Genomic DNA, 21,991 nt, shown 5'->3' on the forward strand with positions numbered 1-21,991 from the left:
ATAGGAGGCAGTTTGTCCACAGAAGAACTGGAGAACACTACGTGGATGAGTGTCTGTAGCCAACAGTGAAGCATGGTGGAAGTTCCCTGCTGCAGGTTTGTGGCTTCATTTCTGCATATGGAGTTGATGATCTTGTCAGAGCTAATAGAATCCTCAATACTGAGAAGTACAAGCAGGTTCTCATCCATCACGCAATACCATCGGAGAGGCATCTGAATGGTCCCAACTTCATTCAGCAGCAGGATAATGACCCCAATCACAGGGCCAAAGTCTTAAAGAGCTCTCTTCGGCAAAATGAAGAACAAGAAGTTCTGCAACAAATGGTATGGCATCCACCTCATCGGGGCGGTTTGGGAATACCTGGAGAGAAAACCCAAGTCTGCATAAGAACTGTGGCAAGTTCTCTAAGACACTTGGAACAACCTACCAGCCAATTTTCTTATAAAGCTGCATGACAGTGTACCAAAGAGAATTAATGCAGTTTTGAAGGTGAAAGAGTGGTCACATCAAATATTTTGTGTTTTACTGTTTACTGTTCTTTGTAGTAGATTTTTGGATACTTAGAAGCTTATTATTTCATTATTTTTGAAAGCATCTTTGTTTTACAGAATTTTGTTTACATATGCCTAAGACATATACTGCAAGTGTGTGTGTGAATTCATAATAATAAATACCCCCTCTCTCTGTAAGGTCCAACAGTATGGTAGATTTTCAACAAACCATACTGTAGCGATGTGCTACACACAGCGCTGAAATAACGACACGCAGTCGGTAAGTCATTTTGAGACTAGTTTATTCAAACTTCGCGGCGCTGGCATTTAATCCCTAGCGCCTGCCCTCTCCGGCAGAAATGACGTCAGAGGTGCATTACCAAAGTCTCCCCCCGCGTGCTGGCTATTTGTGAGCCGATTCACCTGCGCAGAAAGTGGATCACCACAATACCATAATGAAGACAAAAAAGCATTCAAGACAAGTCAGGGAAATGATAATAGAGAAGCACAAACCTGAGGAAAGTGCAAGAGTTTCTCAAAGGCACTGAACATATCATGGAGCTCAGTGCAGTACATTGTGAAAAAGTGAAAAAATACATGAAACAACAGCCACACTACCTACGTCAGCCTACCTCTCTGAATTTAGTCACTGGAGAAGAATGATACTTTTAAGGGAGACTACTGTGATGCCAGCAGTCACTCTGAGTGAGCTGCAAAAGTCAGTGCTGCGACTAGAGAAGTTCATGACTCTGCAATCTCTAAGGCCTTGCACAAAAAGAGTATTTATTGAAGAAGCCCTGGCTAAATTGCTTTGCAGAGTCTTTCCAGGCATTACTCAGAAGATACCGTGAAGGTGGGGAAGAATGTCTTGTGGCCAGATGAGAGTGAAGGCCAGCTTTTTGGCTTTAACACGAAGTGGTATGTACGGTGTAAATCCAATACTGTGCATCAGCCACATAACATCATCCCGAGTGTAAAGCACGATGGAGGCAGCATGCTTTGTAGCAGTAGGCATTGGATATCTGATCAGGATTGATGGAAAGATGAATGCTGCTAAATACAGAGGGGTCCTGGATAAAAGCCTACTAACCTCTGTCAGCATGTTTAAACTGGGACGGAAGTTAGTCTTTCATTGAGCCAAAGCACCCTGCCGGAGGAGTGGCTTCAAGTGAAGAAAGTTGATGTCCTTGAGTGTCCCAGTCAGAGTCCTTACTTTTATCTGATCGAACATCTCTGGCAACACCTCAAGATTGTTGTCCACTGCTGCGCCCCAACTAACCTGGTACAGATTCAGCAATTTTGCAAGGAGGAATGGGAAAATCTTATTCTATCACATTGTGCAAAGTTAATAGAGACTTATCCAAAATGACTGCTGGCTGTAATAGCTGCGAGAGGTGGTTCAACTAAGTACTGAGCAAAGGGGGATTAATACCTTTGAACCACTGACATTTTGATTTTTGAAGTTTTAGTTTTTCATACCGTACAATTTTCCCTTATGTATCACTTCCCTGAATTTGATGTTGAAAATTGGAGGATCACCTGTTTTCAATAGATTCGTAAGAATAAATATCCCTCTCTCATTTTTATATATAAAAAAATTACCCTCGGTGCAACCCAGTTATTATAGTCTGTGGCAATCAAAGCAGTCCTATAGTCACATTTGAGGACCTAATCCCATACTATTTGACATCCGTTAATAGCTTTTCTCTAGCTGTGTCTATGCTTGTTTCTTACCTGTTTTACAAAAAAAATTCACACTCAACACTTTCCCATTCATCACTTTCAGAAGCTAGGTATAAACCAGAAAACTTAGCTTTCCATGACATTCCTGGGAATAGAGCTCATTCAGCCACTGTTGTGCCCTGGTTTATGTTCAGAAGTCTGAGTAGGTCCTATATTTGTTTTCTATTTGTGTCTTAAATATTTTTAAGCCTTTAACCTTTCTCCAGGCAGAGAATTCCACAGATTCATGACTCTGGGAAAAGCAGATAGTTGTTCCTCACTTCCATACTAAACCTATCCCCAAATCTTTAAACTCAACCTAATCCTAAAATGCAAGAGTGCGTACACCCCCACTTACCCTAGGCACACCCCGATTAACCCTGGCCACACCCCCACAAACCCGATAACCTGTATCAGGAGGGGCAAGATCCAAAAAAGGCAAGAGTTGGACCTGGTTAATGAAGGTGTGGGCCAGATCAAAGTGGCAGGGTTGCGACACTGAATCTCAAGTGATGAGATCAAAAAGCACAAGAGGGCTGATTCACCCACTGCCCTAATTCTAGTCTCACCTACCAATGGATACAACTTTCCTTCATCTATCTAATCTATCCCTTTCATAAGTTTATATGTTTCATTAAGAACCCCTTTTATTCTTTTGGATTCCAGTGAGTAGTCACAGGCTTCAATCTCACCTCATAGGCTTAACCCCCTTATCAGTTAGCTGTACAGTTGTAGCATAGCACTCTTGCTCTAGTATTCAATCGCTCTTATCAATGAAGGGCTACTTTCATGCCTTCATAATAACCCTTTACACCTCACAATTAGAATCAGAATCAGGTTTATCATTACTGACATGTTGTGAAATTTGTTATTTTCAGGAGCAGTACAGTGCAATTCTTAAAATAAAATTACATAAGTTAGAAAAAAAATTCTATGTCAAAAGATCTAATGCAAAAAGAGAAGGAAGTGTTCATGAGATCATGATCAGTTCAGAAATCTAATGATGGAGGGGAAGAGGTGTTGCTGAAATGTTGAGTGTGTGTTTTCAGGTTCCTGTACCTTCTCCCTGATGTTAGCAATGAGAAGAGGACCTATTGAAGATGTCCTCTATGGTGAAGAGCCTAGGGCACATGATGGAACCAACAAACCTGCAAACCAACTGCATGGGATTTATGCACAAGCATTCCCAAGTACTTCTGCACAACAGCATGCTGCAGTTTTTCACCATTTAAATAATAATCTCATCCTCTATTTTTCCTTCCAAAATGAATGACCTCACTTTTATCAACTTCGTAATGCTCAACTTCCTCTGCACAATTTGCTCTTCCATTCTGTTTAGTGTAATCAGCAAAACTAGATATGCTAGACTTTGTCCACTCTTTCAAATTATTAAGATATATATTGTCAACAGTTGAGGGCCCTGTGGCACTCCACTCACCACTGGTTGCTGACCAAATCCCAACTGTCTGCCTCTTGGTTAACCAATCCTCTTATCAATATCATTACATTATCTCAACTCCATGCATCCCTACTTTATGGATGATTTTTTTGCAGCTTATCAGACATCTTTTGGAAATGCAATTATACAGTATCCACCTGAACCCCTCTATCACTGCACTCATTACATCTTCAAAGACCTCCAGTAAATTGCTTCCTGAGTTCATGCTGAGTCTGCATTTCTATCCAGCCAGCTTGGTATTCCTTAATGATAGCTTCAAGCATTCGCCCAGCTACAGGCATTAAGATGCATTAACTTGCACCATTTCTTTCAGTACCCTGGGATGCATTCCATTCGGGCCAGGGGATCAACTACCTCTCTCTTTAGTGATGGCGATTGTATTGTGATCCTCACTTCTCATCACATTCATAACATTTGTCTTTAGCATGTCCTCCACTGTGAAGACTGACACAAAATAGTTGTTCGAAGCCCAGGCTATTTCCACACTGCTCACTATTAGATCTCCTTTCTCATCTTCTAAGGTACCCATATTCACTTTAGCCACCCTTTTCTGCTTTATATATTTATTAAAAACTTTTACTATATTGTTTGCAACTATACATTCATATTCTACCATCCCTTTGTTCTTGCATACTGGTTCTTTGTTGTTCTTTTAAAATCTCCTACTATTGGCAACTGTATGCATAAGCTCTTAGTTTGATCCTTTCTTTATTTCCTGAGTTATCCAAAGTAGGGCCTCCCCACCTTTACTGTCTTTGCTTTTAACTGGAACATACTTTTGTTAATCACTGCAAAAAATCACCCAGAAAGTCATCCACTGTTCCTCAATTAACCCACCTTATAGCCTGTGTTCCCAGTGTACAGTCGGTCCTCCTTATCCGCGGATTCCGCATGCGTGGATTCAACCAACCGTGGGTCAGGAAAACCCAGAAGTTCTCTCCAGCACTCGTTGTTTGAGCACGTACAGACTATTTTTTCTTGTCATTATTCCCTAAACAATACAGTATAACAACTATTTACATAGCATTTACATTGTATTAGGTATTATAAGTAATCTAGAAATGACTTAAAAGTATGGGCAGTCCCCGGGTTATGAATGAGTTCCATTCCTGAGTCCATCTTTAAGTCAGATTTGAAGTCGGAACAGGTACATCTGGTATTATTTAGCGTCAGTCAAATATTTTTCTTAGCATGTAGTACATATTTTACTTTTCTATGAATATAAAACACTTAAGAAACATACTATTTCAATAATTAAACCTCTGCGTTGCTTAGTAATAATTGTAGCTTTCATCGGGGCAGGGCCTTTCAGATGCTCCATTAAAATTGTTCCGATCGTTGACCGACGTAGCCTAACGCTTTTCTAATGACCGATGGCTTTATTACTTCCACCTTATTTTCAATCGCAACTGTGATTATTTTCGTGAACAGAAACACCGCGGATTCAGAGCTATGCCGGGTCCTAATGTCCACTGCACTGAACGTGTTAAATAGGGGTTCCACTGGGTCCTAAAGACCTAAAGATTCAGGTTGAATAGGGGACTTCAGCATCCGCGGAGGGGGGGTCTCGGAACCAATCCCCCGTGGATAAGGAGGGCCAACTGTATGTTAGCCAGCTCTTCCCTCATCCCTTTGCAGTATCCCCTGTGTCGGCATAATATGCTGGCTTTTGATCAAATCTTGCACCCTTCATCTGTAAAACCAATTAAATCATACTGTGATCAGTCTTTCCAAAAGGATCCTAAGTACAAGATCTTTAATTTTTCCAGGACCTGATCTAAGATAGCATGTACTCTTGTTCATTCTGAACTTGCCTAAGACTTGACTTCATTATGTAATGTGAGTAGCTTGGGTCAGGTACACCCTGGGGTGACAATTTTCACAGCATTGTAAGCCATGTTACTACAAGAAGACTTTGCATATATAATTGAATAAAAATAAATTGAAGTGCTCAAGATCCTATTTTAAATTAGATAGGCATGCATTTCAAGTTTGTATAATCTGTAAATAATTGAAAAGAAATTGGATTAATTGGCCTAATCTCGGCATTAGTGGAATGTTGATGCTTTACAGTCAGAAAGCAATCATATCTCTAATTTGAAAGCAGGGTAAAATTTGAAGGAAAGATACTGCATTATGCTGTAAATCTAAAATAAAACAAAATTTGGAAATGCAGTAGCTTCTATGGAGAAAGATCCAGTTAATGTTGCGAATAGGAACCGATAAGTAAAATTTTCAGTCCTGTTCTAGATTTCCTAAAACTGCACAAGATCGAAATAAGTTGCAGAAACTTGTAAAATTAGTCAGCTCTATCATGGGTACCAGCCTCCATAGTATCCAAGACATCTTCAAGGAGCAGTGCCTTAAGAAGATGGGTGTCCATCATTAAGGATCCCCACATGCAGGACATGCCCTCTTCACGCTGTTACCGTTGGGAGGGAGGTACACACACCCAGCGATTCAGGAACAGCTTCTTCCTCTCTGGCATCCAATTTCTAAATGGACAATTTACCCATTAACATTATCTCACTAGTTTCTTTTTATTTCTGTTATTTTGCACTACTTATTTTAGCTTAATTATTTAATAAACATTATATATACTTAACTTTTTTCTGTATTTATTTATCATGTATTTCATTGTACTACTGTTGTAAAGTTAACAAATTTTATGATGTATGCCAGTGATATTAAATCAGATTCTGATAAATGTTGATTTAAACATCATCAAAGCAGATTTTTAAAAGAAAATGAAACACCTTCATGCATTGTCTTTCAGTTATTCTAATCTTGAACTTCAAATGCATGAGGCTGTCCATTTCATCTCAGATTTTGAAAACTACCCTTGCAACTGCACTCTGCCTTTCTCCCCTCCTGCATATATCTGTCTGCAGATGTTCCTACTCTGCCAGTTGCAAGCTTATCCCTTGTTCCTTTTATTTCCTTCTTTTTCAATTCCTGATTATCCAACTTCTTTTTCTGCATTAAAAATAAAGGCAAAGCTTGCTGAAACTATTCAATAGGGGAAACCTTGTATCAGATCCTTCTTGGTTTTGTACCTAGTATTGTAAGGAGCTTACTCTCCTCGATCATCTTTGCCTCTTCTGTAATTGCTTCAAATCCAATTTTGTGTGAGAATTTATGAAATTTTAGTAAAACACAGTTTTGTAATTTCATAAACAGGATTTCTTGTGCATTTTGTTTATCTACAGTAAATGTTAGCACTATTTGTTTATGGGATCTATTTTAAACTCTAATGAAATTATTAGGTATGCATGGTATCAGATTATTGCCCACAGCATTGGAGCATTCTTCACTCAGTTACTGTATCATATTAGAACTGTGTATCTGAAGGGGAGGAGACTGATGCTGTTTTGTTAAAATAAGAGTAAAAATTGGAGAGTAGATGCATTTAAGTAGCAGAGCCCGTCCAATTAATTCTTTACCAGTGAAATTCTGCATTTGTTAATTATCAAAATAATTGCTTTTAAGAGAAAATATTAGACTTCGTTATCTGCCTACAAACATAATTTGCATCTTGTAAGAAGTAAAAGCATGGAATATAAAATTTGTAAATAAGGTAAACTAATCAAGCATTTTTCTTATCCTTAGCTTCTGCTTTATGTAGAGATTGTGTCATGGAGAAATGTAGGATACTTAGATTAAAGAATCAATTAAATGAAGATTACAAGATTATCTCCAACCTAACTCGAATCACATTACAAAGGTATTTTTTTTAATTTTGAAACTATCCCAATTATTTCCTAACTGCTGAAAGCCATTGCTTATCATGTTTTTGGTAGAATTGGATTACTTTTAAATGCACTGATATGCTTTGTGACACTATACTGCAGGTTTTCATTACGGATTTTTCTTCTTCATGCAGCAACAGCAACATCCTTTTGTAAGGCTAACATTTAATGCCTATGCCTAATTGCCCTTGAGAAGGTGGTGGTGAATCTCCCATCTTGAACTGCTGCATTCCTTGTGATGAAGGCACTCCCACAGTGCTGTTAGGTAGGGAGTTCCAGGAATTTGATCCAATGATCAAGGAGTGCAAATATTTTTCCAGCTCGCCTTGGTATTGCATGACTTGCAAGAAAACTTGAAGGTGATGATGTTGACATGTGCCTTCTAAGCTAGTCCTTTTAGATGGGGAGGATATTTTGTTCTTAGGAGGAGCTGTTGAAGATTTTCTTCCATGCTTTCAACCCACTCTGAATTTTCTATTGCAAAATAGCTTGGGAGGAATAATATGGTGAAAATGTATACTTTCCTGATTCTACCAATTTGGACAAGAGAGCAACTTAAAATGGAGATCTTGAATAGAGAAATAGATAAAGGTTTGATCAAAGTCTTAACTGCTTAAGGGATATTTTTTAGTTGTTGCCACATGCTGCTTTTTCTGATTTGAGTTAAACAAAGAGTTCTTTCTTCAGATAATTTGCACCCCATTATCAGCAACTCCTGTAGTTAAAGTTAACGTGAATATCTTGTACTTTTGGGCCATTGTGTTTGATTGCATTTCCATTGCATCTATGATTTTGTGCCATTTGGCCTTATAGTTAAGGAAATGGGCTGAATTGCATATTATAAGCTAATTTACTGAGGTTTTAGACCATAAGACATAGGAGCACAATTAAGCCTTTTGCCCATCAAGTTTGCTCTGCCTTTCAAACATGGCTGATTTACATTCCCTCTCAAACCCATGCACCTGCCCTCTCCCTACAACCTTTGACACCCTTACCAATCAAGAACCAATCAACCTCTGCTATAAATATACCCAATGACTTGCCCTCCACAGCCGACTGTGGCAATGAATTCCACAGATTCACCACTCTCTGCTAAAGAAATCTCTCCTCATATCCATTATAAAGGGAAACCCTTCTAATATGAGCCTGTGCCCTCGGTACTAGACTCTCCCACTATTGGACACTAAACACAAAGTACACTGCAGATACTGTGGTCAAATCAAGACATACAAAAAGCTGGATGAACTCAGCAGGTCGGGCAGCATTCGTTGAAAGGAGCAGTCAGTGTTTCGGGTTGAGACCCTTCGTCAGGTCTAATAGACCACTATTGGAAATATCCTTTCCACATCCACTCTATCCAAGACTTTCAATATTTAATAGATTTCAATGTGATACCCCATCATCATTTAAACTGCAGTGATTACAGGTCCAGAGCCATCAAACATTCCTCATTTATTAACCCTTTCATTCCTAGGATCATTCTTTTAAACCTCCTCTGAACACTCTCCAATGGCAGTTCATCCTTAGCTAGTGAGCTCAATTGCTCATAAGACTCCGAGTCATAGAATTTTTCAATAGATAACAATATGTATTGATGAAAGCAGTGTATTTGATGTAGTGCACTGGAGTAAGGTGTAAGCTCCTCTGTGGAAATTGGTCCAAAAGATTAAAGCTCAAGCAGCAAATGTCCCAGTACGAATCACTGTTTTATGAAGCTGGTCAGTCTTCAAATCAAAATTTTCTACTGTTACTCGGATGCCATTTTATCACCAAGTCAGTTTTGGATCTAATTTGCCACTTGCCTTGAATTGCATGGCACCATCACTTTGTTTTGAATGATCATTCTGTAAAGAACCTTGGCCAATTTCTGTTACATTAATGGTATCGTGCAAGTGGAAGACTTGTCATTTTCGTTGGAAAGGTGCCCAATTCTACCTATCATTAATCACATACTGCCCTTGCTAAAATATTCAATGGACTTTAAGTATTACAGTTATAAACAATAAATTTATCATTTACTGTTTATAATTTTTGTATTTAAAATGTTTTAAAAAGAAAATTAAAGCCCATAAGTTGATTCTATCAATGCTTTACAATCATGAAACCTTTAAATATTAACTTTTTATCTTTAACTTTAATTTTATGCTGCATGCTGACAAATAGGAACTAAAATTAAAGTTTCAATGAACTTTTGAAAATCAAATCTATCAACATGGGTACAGGTAGAGCAGTTTATATTGTTATTGTCATCCTTCTGACTAGTTCAGCATTGTGCATAAATATCAGACCTGCAAGGTACCTTTGGGAATTCAAAGCTCAATTTTAATTTAAAGTTCTCTGACAAAAGCAAAGGGCAAATAAATATGTGTTTGTGTAGAATAATGTATCCAAAAAATGGCCTGGACGCACTTGGGTGCCGATGCATATTTTTTGATGTATGGCTACACTGTATGGAGAAACAGGTTTTACAGTGTACACAGCAAAGTTCAAAGTGAATTTATTGTAAATGTACATACAGTATATGTAACCGTGCTATAATACTTGAGGTTCATTTTCTTGTCAGCATTCTCAGAAGAACAAAGAAATACAATAGAGTCAGTGGAAAGCTGTACCCAAAGGCGGACAAACAACCAATGTGCAAAAGAAGACAAACTGCAAATAAAGAAATAAAGGAAGAGAGGGAGAAAGACAAAACTGAGAACATGAGTTGTAGGGTCCTTGAAAGTGAGCAAGATTCCACATGTAACAATGAAGTAAATGATTCTGTTGTAGAGATGTGTAGTCAAAAGATTATGATGCCAGATCCTGCAGAAGTGGAAAATCTAGAATGAAATTTAGGCACCCAGTCTTGTGACTAATGAGCTAGATTTAGCTGTTTATCTAATTGTGATCATAATGTGAATGAAGTTAATAACAGAGTCATAGTCATGTTGTACAGAATTCAGGTCCTTCAGCATACATTTTCTATGGTGGGTGTATCCAGAACTAGAGTGCATAGCCTCAAAACAACCCTTTAGAACAGAGGTAAGGAGGAATTTTTTTAGCCAGAGAGTAATAAATCTGTGGAATGCTCTGCCCCAGACTGCGGTGGAGGCCAAGTTCATGTGTATATTTAAGGCGGAAGTTGATCGTTTCCTGATCTGTCAAGGCATCAAAGAATATGGTGAGAAGGCAGATTTATAGGGTTGAGTGGGATCCAGGATCAACCATGATGGAATGGTGGTGCAGACTTGATGGGCTGAATGGCCTAACTCTGCTCCTATGTTTTATGGTTTTATACCATGGCAACCATTTTGCCCATTTGCACATAATCTTGTCCACAACAGGATTGAATTCTTCTCTGCCTTGCCTATTCTCTAAATGTAGTGAGTGTATCTGATTCCACCACACCCTCTGGCATGATATCAAGTTTATGATATCAAATATGTTTGGTGTTTAAAACAAAATATAACTTTCCTTTGAGATCCCCTTTATATCACCTTCTCATCTGAAATGTATACTTTCATGTTTTTAATACTCTATGGGAAAATGATTCTGACTATCTACCCTTTCTGTGCCTCTTACAATTTTATACACCTCTGTCAGTTCACCCCTCAGCTTCCTTTTCTCTCATTTAACGTTAGCAAAGCCAAAGAGCTGATTATTTACTACAGGATGAAGAAACCGGAGGTCCATGAGTCAATTATTGGGAATTGGAGGTGGAGAGAGTCAATAACTTTAAATTCCTAGGATCATACTGGGACCAGTTTATTTCATAGAAGTTTGTGTAGATACAGCATGTCAGCTAAAGCTTTGACAAACACATGTAGGTGCATAGTGGAGAGTATCCTGATTGTGTGTGTCATGGCCTGGTATGGAAACACCAATGCCCAAGAATGGTAAAGCCCTCCTCATCGTTGAGCACGTTCGCAAGAAGCACTGCCACAAGCAAGGAGCATACATCAAAGACTCACATCATCCATTTCATACTTTCTTCTTGCTACTACCATCGGGCTGGAGATACAGGAGCCTTAGGTGCCATATACCCAGATTCAAGAACATTTTTTAACCTACAACCATCAGGCTCCTGAATCAGCATGGATAACTTCATTCACCTCAATGCTGAAATGACTCCACAACTTAAAGAATCACTTTCAAGGACTACAATTCAGTATTATTTACTTACTTCTTAAATTATTTGTATGATTTGACTTAATTTGCACAAAGGTTGTTCATCAGTATCTATAGTTTTTCATAAATATTATTGTATTTTTATTTTCATAGAAATGTAGAAAACCTGCAGCACAATACAGGCCCTTTGGCCCACAAAACTGTACCGAACATATCCTTACCTGAGAAATTACCTAGGGTTACCCATAGTTCTCTATTTTTCTGAGCTCCATATACCTGTCCAGGACTCTCTTAAAAGACCCTATCATATCTGCCTCCACCACCGTTGCTGGCAGCCCATTCCACGCACTCATCACTCTCTGCGTAAAAAGACTTAGCCCTGATATCTCCTCTGTACCTACTTCCAAGCACCTTAAAACTGTGCCCTCTCAGGCTAGCAATTTCAGCCCTGGGAAAAAGCCTCTGACTATCCACACGATCAGTGCCTCTCATCATCTATACACTTCCTCTAAATGCCTGCAAGAAAACAAATCCCAAGGTATAATGACATACGTATTTGATAATAAATTTACTTTGAACTTTGAATATTAAATAGTGAAGTATCTTTTCCATTTCACCCAAAATATCACTCCAGTATGCCTGAAGTTTGGGACAAGTCCAAAAACAATGAGTGAGAGTTCCAGTATTTCCTTTACATTTAGAACACATTGGAGAAACCCCCGTCTTAAATTTCGAAAGATGATCGGCAGTCAGATGGACTCTATGCAAAATTTTGAGATGCAATGCTTTAGTTCTATTACAAACTGAAATTTTCTTTGCATTATCACAGATGTCTTCCCATGTTTCAGCTGTAATTACTACTCCCAGCTCTCCCTCCCAGACCCTTCCCAGCTGCTCAGCCTCTCCACAAGAACATTCCCTCAGGATGCTGTGAAAAGTACTGATGGAGACTTCACCCTTAGAACAAAACACACTCTTTTCTATGTCAGAACTATAGAAATCAGTTAACAATTATGTTTTTTTCTGTATATAATCTCTTATCTGAAAGAAATGAAAAAGATCCTTGCTGGGTATGTTGAATTTCTGTACTATTTGACTAAAAGACATCATCGTTCATTCATCAAACAAGTCTCCTAGATAGAAAATGCTGAAGATTCTGAAGATGGAGCTTGAACTGGACTCAGTGTCTTTTCTCTTAGGCCTACCCAGCAGTCGTATTATTAATGCACATCTGAAAAAACTTTTTAACATCCTGACTTTTTGTGCAAAGAAGAACATTTTACTTTGTTGGATATCCGATAAGGCCCCTGGACTTTCAGGTTGGCGTAAATTAATCATGGAATATATTCCTTTGGACTTTTTAACATGTACGGTACACTCAAAAACAAATAGTTTTCAAAAAGGCGTGGCAACCTGTCTGCTATACTGATAAGAGTTTTTGTGGTGGTGATGTCTGTACTTTGATGAAAGTGTTCTGATAGCTGACATCTGTGAGGGGAAGAAATATAAATGTACTTGGAAATTGAAAGTTTTGGTATGCTGAGCAAAAATTTTTTTTTTAAAATAGTGAAGTATGAAGCAGTGATATTCTATATCAAGTTAAGCCTAATAATGATGTGTTTGCACAAATCTCTTAATGGGTTAGCAACAGAAGATGATTGGGAAGTGTGCAGTAATTTGTGATTATTGAACTAGTTTGTACTGTTAAGAGGGTAGGTGATCCACCTCTGTTTTTAAGATAATTGCCAGAATTAAAGCAAAGAAAAATATAAAATACAAATAACATGCACAGAAACTTGCAAAATTTAGCAGAGATTCTGTATTCTGAGAATATTAAAAATGTCAAAGTAGATTCAGAAAGCTCGTAGGAGAAGAATTTGCAACAATATCAAAAGCACTTTTAAGAAAGCTAAAATTAGGAAAACTGTCAAAGGAAACATGGGTTAAATCAAAAGAAGGAAATGGTAAATATATGGAATAATTATTTATTAAGTCCATGTGCAGTGGAGTAAGAGGATGTAATGTGCTGGATACCTTAAGGAAAATAATTTTATACCATTAATATGGACTCACTAAAATCAACAGATGAACAGGAGAGTGATAAAGAAAATAATGCTCCTAAACATCTTCAGCTGAAATCAGAGTATATGCCAGTTAGCCAAACATCTATTGTCAGGAAATTGCTCTGTCCTGAATAGAGTGAATGATGTAGGCAATCTGTTGAAAAGTTGTAATCCCTTCCTGAGTGGAGATGGCACAGAGCATCTTGGATCACTCACCAGCAGCTTACAGAGACCAAGTACAAAGGGTGAAAGGAGCATACAATATCGTCTGTAACCATCCGCCTGCTCTGTCCAGCAGCATGTGCACCATTTGTAATCGTACTTGTGAATCTTGCATGGGACTCATTGGTCACCTTGGAAACCAAAGAACTGGAGTGGAAGCAAGTCATCCTCAATCTCAAGGGACTGCCCAAGGAAAAGAAGAGTAAATGATTTACTTCAAATTTTTTGGTTGATCAGAGAAAGTGACCATGAATCTATACTTATGGAATCTTTTGAAGAGATGAGTAAACCAGTGGAAAGGTATAAGTTTTTAACTTTTGTCAGAAATCACAGATTACCCAGTGAGGGATAATTTGATTGTTAGTTAGGCCAAAAGTAAGTCACAGGGCAGTTAATATAGCAGCAGTCTTCTCTTACTCTCATATCAGTTTTATCTTCCAGGGAGGCATGGGCAATGCTTGAAGATCCTGAAATTGATCACCATTTCAGCTTTAACCATGAGCTCACTAGTAGTTTTGTACTTGTGGGAGGACAGTAGGTGAAGTTTCTTCCAGCATAGTTATCTGCCAAGAACATTTATTTAGAGTTTTGGCGGCAGTACTAATTAAGCAGTTGTAAATCTTTTCTAAACCTGAAGTATGCTTTATCAATATATGTTCTTTGACCTATTTTCCTTTTCTACCAATCACATAAAGAATTTTGCACCATAACATCTGACAAAGCTAAAATAGCCATTGTTGTGTGCTTTCAAGCAAACAGACCAGCTGCAAATATTAGAATCTATTTGTTAAACAAGACATTTCATTAATGTCTTTCAGTTGAGGCATTCATTGTCTCTAATGCTGAACTAAAATCATTTCAGACTCATTCATGGATTGTTGTATATCTGTGGTGATACCATAGGAGCCTGAATAGTGAAAAACAAAGGACCTTAAAAAACTATACTCACAGTTCTTGATGTGGTTTTATTAGTAATCTGGAGCAAGACTTAATTGCTTTTATACATTGACCATTGCATTCCAATGGTCATATTGACAACTGCTTCATTCATTTTTTAAATGATTTTGTAACCTGGAATTTTCATGAAAATGGAATGCAATTAACAGACAGTTCACAAATTAACTTTTTCGCAAACAAGGCTTTTTGAATGAAGTGGAAGGGCAATAAATGTTACTGATTACATCCTAGTTTCCAGTGTTATGTATCATTGCAAACATTGGCCTAAATGACACTTTGAATCGTGTGTGACTTCAATCCATGACTAGCTAGGAAGGACGTACTTCAAAACTCTTTTAATACTTTTAGCATCAGAAGCCACAGACGACTGCTTTGAAACGTCTTTTGGAAGGCTCTGCAAACAGTACTTATTCAGAATGTCCTGCAGTAGTTTTCAGCATATTGTAATGATTTGAGGTAAAAAAAAGCCAGCAAGACTTTTTGACGCTTTGGAAGTAATATTTTAAGAGATATTAATACATCTGCTGTTGGTATAAAATGCATTCTGTTATTATAGGAAGTATTTTAAGGATGTTAGAACATGCAGTTCCAAAACTATTTAAGTTTCTTTGATACAAGCAGCACACACAAAATGCTGGAGGAACTCAGCAGACCAGGTAGCATCAATGAAAAAGAGTACTGTCGAAGTTTTGGGCTGTGTCCTGGGTCTCAGCCAGAACCTGGCCCAAAACACCAACTAAACTCTTCTCCATAGATGCTGCATGGCTTGCTGAGTTTCTCCGGCATTTTGTGTGTGTTGCTTGGATTTTGAGCATCTGAAGATTTTCTCTTATTTTTAAGTTTCTTTGATGGTTTAATAAGTGACCCTTTTGTAGTAGCAATGTTTATATCTTTTTGAGATTTTTCACTATAGATGCTCAAATGGTATTCTTTCATGCTGACATAAAATATTTGACAAGGAATAATGGTGTGACACTTGTTGTATACAGAATTTTTAATGTGTTAATATATGTGCTTTTCCTAAAAACAAGTCAGGAATTAGTTATGCATGGCATAAATGTTGCTCTTGATTTTTCTGTGACCATGATACAAGCTGAGCAAAACAGCCAACTAGAGAGATGATTAATGCATTTTTAAGACTAGCATGTAGAGCAGAAAATTATTTAATTTAGCGGTTTTGTTCAAATAGTTCAGTGATGCTAAAACACAACATATACAGATAGTTAAAATATAATCTTATCTCATTGATTGCAGTCTTGCACAGCAGGTTCCCTGCCCACTAACAAACCCACATAATCTCATTCTAGTGCTTTCAATGGAATGAAAATTAAGCAGATTCGGTAATTAGCAGGAGAGTTGTGTAGCAATTTATTGCTTCATGAATAAGTGAGCACGGCAGAATAACTAACGGTATCTAATGTTCTACATAAATTTAAAAATTGCCATTTTTGTTCTCTGATTCGAAAGCTTTTCTTATTTTCTAGAATGGTTTGAGTTTTTTCCCCAGAGCAGTTTGAATCCACTGTAGTATTAACTGTCAGGATTACAAACCTAGGAATTGATGGTAAATGTTTTTTTTAAGCTAAGGAATATATTAGATTTCAATTTCTGTGACTTTCTTAGCCATGAAGGATACTGGGTGGGGAAAACTTCACTTCGGAGCTGGCGCCAACTAGCACTCGATCAACTGGATGGAAAGGAAAATGATTCCAGTCGCACTAATGGGAAAAGCAATGGCGAAGGTCCAAACAATTTGCATGTCAAAGGTATTTTTCCAAGCAGGGTTATTCTAATTAAGTTTGTTGTGAGGAAAAATGAGAAAATAGATGCTTCAAAAATTACGCAGCCAACTTCCTGTAGGAAATTTGTAAATAACATCACTGTTGCATGTTTGCCTTTTGCAAATTGGATACAAACTCTTGATGATTCACTATAATATTTTCAGATGCTATGGGAATTTGTCAGTCTTGATTGGTTTCTGGAGATGTTTAATGCTAATGGTTCACCTAAAAGTTAAGGCTCTAGAAGGCATGCATATTGTGTAATCCTTAAGCTCCATGTTGAGCTGTTAGTTTAATGTCTCTCATTCTCGAAATTACCTGATTCCCTCAATGCACTTTTATTGAGTGAAAACTTTGTTCACAACTTATTTCTTTGAATGATACCTTGATTATAATTAGGTTAATTACAGCCTCTTAGCTGCTTTGGTTTGTCAGCCATTAAAAAGATTGCTGAAAGGCACAATAGGTGATGGGATGGGAAGGGTAAAGATCAAGTCATGCAGCTGGGATGTGATATGGTGCAATCCAAATCTGCAACATGCCATCGTTCTGTCTTTCAGTCATATAATTTCACTTCCAAGCTACAGGATGATAAAATACAAAATACAACATTTGCCTTTTGGTATTCCAGGAAGTAGTACATATGAAGAACTAAGCATGCCTAAGCCAATTTGATGTCAAAAATCAGCCATGAATGCAGGAAGCTAAGGCAAATGCAGAATTGCTCTTCCTTGTCAGGCCTAGATCCAAATGGCACCATTTGTTGAACAGTAAGAAAGAGCATGTGACTGGCTGCAGAACACTCTGCCAGATGCCTGGAAGAGCTTAAGTACTTAAAGGTTCAGAAATGCACAGTAGTCAGAGGAAGAAGAGGATAGCCTGTCATTGGAGTCCCATGGTTTCTTAGCAACACACACTAAATACAGTTCTGATGAAGGCTGTCGGCCTGAAACATCGACTGTTTACTCTTTTACTTAGATGCTGTTTCACCTGCTGAGTTCCTCCAATATTTTGTGTGTGTTGCTTGGATCTCCAACATCTGCAGATTTTCTCTTGACCCATGGTTTCTGTGTGGGTAGCAGAACACTTATCCTGGTCCATAAGGAAATAGAAAAATATTAAAAGATAATTTCCCTTTCTGGTCCCATGTCTACAAGGTAAACCACTGGAAAAGTAAGATTAAAAATTTTCCGTACAATCTAGCTGCTACAAAATATTGTAGCAGCTTTTCTTTTACAAACAAAATAAATAACTTTTTCTTCATAGATACCTTATACCCACAGTTGCCAAGCTCAGAAACTTTAGAATCTATTAATATGATCAGCTTAATTCCCAGACTGCAACTAGTACTCTCTTGCACAAATTATGTTGTACAGCAGACATGAGCAGATAATATGTTGGTTCACCTGAACGCAGTAAAGAAAAACACAGGAGGAATAACAATTTCTTTCTGCTTGCCAGTACTTCGTTAGATTAGAGATAGGGTTTTGGTGCTTTTGTAGGCTAGTGTTTATTTTAATGAGAAGAACTTCTCCCCCCACCAAACTAACACACCACAATTTAGCTAACCGATTAGGGATAAATTCTGAAACAAGTATTAAGGCCTGTATATGATCATTTTCATTTAAATACAGTTATTGCAGCTGAACTGTAGTAGTATTTGCATATGTGAGCTTAGTGAGTAGCCTTCCAGTGCTGGGATAGATATATATCATAAGGACTAGATGTTGAAAATCTGAAGCAAAACAATGATGGATACATTCCCGGGTTTGGCACCATCTTTGGAAGGAGAAACAGAGTTAATGTTTCTGGTCAAAGATACTGGAGAAGGTGGGGTGGGAAGATTAGTTTTAAGTTGTAGAGAAGATAGTCAGGCATAGATAGGTCAACGGGATTATTTGTGAGGCCCAGGTAGCTGTGGGGTTGGGTTTTAAAAGTCCCCAGTCAAATGGGTAGTTAGAGGTAGTATGATATATATATTTGTCTACGGGACCTGTCAAATTGCGTTAAAGGGAAAAACTGATGAGCTAGTATCACAAATGCAGGTGAAAGCAGTTACCTTGAAGTAGGAGAATTTTATACTATGTCTGGATAGCTACAGCATACCCAGATGAAAGATAAAGTGCTGGTCCTCAAGCCTGCAGAGGCCTCATAAACAACAGATCAGGAGGGCACAGACATCAGAGTGAAAAAGAGATGGTGAATTGAAGTAACAGGCAGCAGGAAGGTAAGGGTGATGCCTGGAGACAATGTGGGTTCTCTGCAAAAAGGTAAATTGTGTTTCAGTTGTGTAAGTAATATAAGGTAATTGGCTGGCTATATGAAGGAGACTATGAGGAGGATTATTACCCAAGTGTTAAGAAGTTATGTTTCTTTCAGAAGAGTCAGGTAACAAGAATTTAGATATCTTGCCAGTGCATAACATCTTACTTTGGAGTTGAGTGTATTTTATATTCCTGAAAATTGGTTCTACCAATTTCAAGAGAGCGGCACTATCTGCTGATGTGTGGCTGGAGCTCATAGTTTCTGATATAAGTGTCGCCATTTGAACAAAGCCATAATAAATGCTTTAAATGACAAATTGCCATGTGTATGTTTATTAAACTTTGTTCAGAGAATGAGAAACTTTAAAAGATATAATACTGTAAGTAGTAAGCACTAGTAAATCAAGGCAACTGGACTTGCTGTGTTCAAATTGCCTGTCCTCTGTCCAAAATGTGCACATTGTTATCATCAAAGGAGTGTCCCTTATCCTTTAGGTGTGGATTTACAGCCGAGTCTTGATGGCCCAACGTAAGAGGGCTAACAAGTAAGAGGACTCAGGTAGTTTGAAAGAGGGGTTAAAGAAGCCATCTTTGTCAAACTGGAAAATCCATCCCTGAACAGAGGTATGACACCACCTATTAGCTACTTACAGTGTAGTCCTAACATCTCTACCCCGACACACACAAAATGCTGGTGGAACACAGCAGGCCAGGCAGCATCTGTGTTCCACCAGCATTTTGTGTGTGTTGCTTGAATTTCCAGCATCTGCAGATATCCTCGTGTTTGATCTCTACCCTGATGTCTCCACAACAGTTTACACCTCCATTCATGCAAAGATAAGACTAATGACCCTATCATTACCTCTATGACCTTAACGACCCTCATATGATTGCTATACCTTTAAACAACTCAGAGTTTATAAGTTGGAAAAGTACTCGCCATGGATCAGAACTGAAGAAGCCTCTCGGATGAGTGGCGAAATATATTCTAGACAGCATAGCAAGTCCAGGTGTCTAGATTTACTACTGCTTGATATATAATGACCTGGATGACTGAGAACCTTCATAGACTAAAATGTTAGTAATTTCTTTAAGGATATCATAAACTACAATCTCATTAACAAAAATTTACATCTTCAACAATTGATTATCTCTTTCAAACTGAATTTCATGTAGGATTGTATTCCAAAAAATGAGACCAACCCTTCAAAGCTTCCTTGAGATGGCTGGTAGTGAAGCGGTTGCGCGGCACTGTTACAGCACCAGTTCTCTGTGAGGAGTTTGTATGTTCTCCCTGTGACTGTATGGGTTTTCTCTGGGTGTTCCAGTTTCCTCCTATGGCACATGGGTGTAATTGGTCAGCACCGGGCTCATTGGGCCAGATTTACCACATTGCATCTCTAAATTTAAAAAAAATTATAACAAAAATTGGTGATTTGAAAAGTTTGTTTTGAGAAGTGGCTTATGTTAGATCACTATCATCTCATTTTGGATTGTTTACCAGAAGTTGTACTGTTTATGTGACCATTTAATCTATACTCAAACTGATTTGAGTTTAGTTGACATTTTTGTTGTGTACCTTTTAAAGAGCTCACTTAATGTTGTAATTTGTTGAAGGAGATGATGAAGTACCAGGAGAGAAAGAAGAAAGCGAGGACTTGAATTTCAATGAGGACCTTGTCTGTCCACATGGTAATTAAGAAGTACTTAATACAGTGAAATTCTTTTCTTGTAAATTTCTGACTTTACTCTTTTTAATCCTGAGCTATTCTTGTCCCATGAAGCAGCCTTGTTCCTTCATACTTCAGTTGAAGTATTCTATGTGGTAACTTGCTGGGTGTTATTGTTTATAAGGGTCTGATGAAACACAATAGTTACTTGACCTTAATGAAATATATTTTCTTAACTAGTGAAGTTTATAGGTTGATTATTTGGAAAGGCAGGGGATAGTTAAAACAGCCAAGGTGGCTTTGTCAATGCCAGAGCCTGTCTAAACAATTTGAATTATTTGCAGAAGTAATAAAGTATATCAATGAGGTCAGGGCAGTGATGTGGTTTACATGGACCACATGTAAACCTTTAGTGAGATCCTATGTGGGAGACTGGTCCTAAAGTTTAGGGCTCATGAATTCCAGGGCAGGTTAGCAAACTAAATCCAAAATTTGCTTGGCAATAGGAGACAAAGAGAGGGTTAAGGGTTGTCTGTGCAATTGGTTACTTGTGGCAAATCTCACAGGATTTTCGTTGGGATCCTTGTTCATAATAAAAGACATGGATGTGGGAGGCACAATAAATAAATTTGTAGCTGACACAAAGATTGGCGGAGTTATAGATAGTGTGGAAGGCAGACTCAGGCTGCAGAGCTATCAATATTTTGGTGAAATGGACTTAAAGATGGATGAGGGAGGCAAATGTGAACTGATGCATTTTATCAGCACTATTATCAAACTTTGTTGTCTAGTTGCCCTTTGTACTCCAAGTATGTTCGTGTTTCTCTCAAATTAATGTGGAAGTAATGAAAATTATTATCAGAAGAAAATTAACTCATTTAGATTGGCAAGAGTTATTCAATAATATTGATTTTATAATTTTGTTTATTACAATTATTACAGTTGATGCTTGACTGCTTTAACTTGTTTGATGAGGTTGTATCTAAGTGGAGCTGTGATGTTGAATAGAAGGTTTTCAAATGGCTAATGCAAGGTAAATACTACTGTCTGACTACCTTCGAATATTGAAGCCATGCACGTTCAGGGAAGTGGGTGTATGACTACAAAATTGTGTCAGTGATAGTGAGCGAAAGGCAGTGGTGGATGGATGTTTCTCTAACTGAAAGTTTTTTTCACAGTGAAATTCTCAATGGATCAATTTTGTATCCATTGTTTTTATCAAATTTTGTTTATGACCTGGACTTCAGTGTAGTGAGCAAAATTATGAAGTTGAAGGTGGTATAGGGATAATAAGAAAACCATAATGATGGTGAAGGTAGATGAATATGCCAGAATGGCATTCACAAATGGAATGAACCGAAGACTTTCAGGTGAAGTTGAGTGTGAAGGAATGTTAAATAATTCATCTTGGGGAAAATTAATGTGGAAAGAGAGCATGTTATTGATACGATTTTGGAAATTGAAAATCGGCAGAAAAGCTAGAATGGCTATTTATACAAACAC

General features: G+C 37.8%; 1 protein-coding gene across 5 annotated transcripts in view; it reads left to right on the forward strand.

Moving 5' to 3' along the window:
* Window positions 1-21,991, forward strand: part of usp48 (ubiquitin specific peptidase 48) — a 249,502-nt gene that overhangs the window by 156,069 nt on the left and 71,442 nt on the right. For 2 of the 5 annotated variants that reach the window (XR_012096644.1, XM_073031653.1), the window contains exons 13-15: window positions 7,282-7,396; window positions 16,397-16,539; window positions 20,436-20,510. Coding sequence is in view for 2 of the 5 variants with exons in the window: in XM_073031653.1 (XP_072887754.1) it covers window positions 7,282-7,396; window positions 16,397-16,539; window positions 20,436-20,510 (333 nt within the window). In the remaining 3 variants the exon portion in view is untranslated. Of the gene's footprint in view, window positions 1-4; window positions 80-7,281; window positions 7,397-7,555; window positions 7,687-16,396; window positions 16,540-20,435; window positions 20,511-21,991 lie in introns of those variants that run through there. The other 3 variants (XR_012096645.1, XR_012096646.1, XM_073031654.1) reach the window with 3 other exon arrangements.

This window comes from Hemitrygon akajei, chromosome 29, assembly GCF_048418815.1.
Source record: "Hemitrygon akajei chromosome 29, sHemAka1.3, whole genome shotgun sequence".
NCBI classification, from domain to species: Eukaryota; Metazoa; Chordata; class Chondrichthyes; order Myliobatiformes; family Dasyatidae; genus Hemitrygon; species Hemitrygon akajei.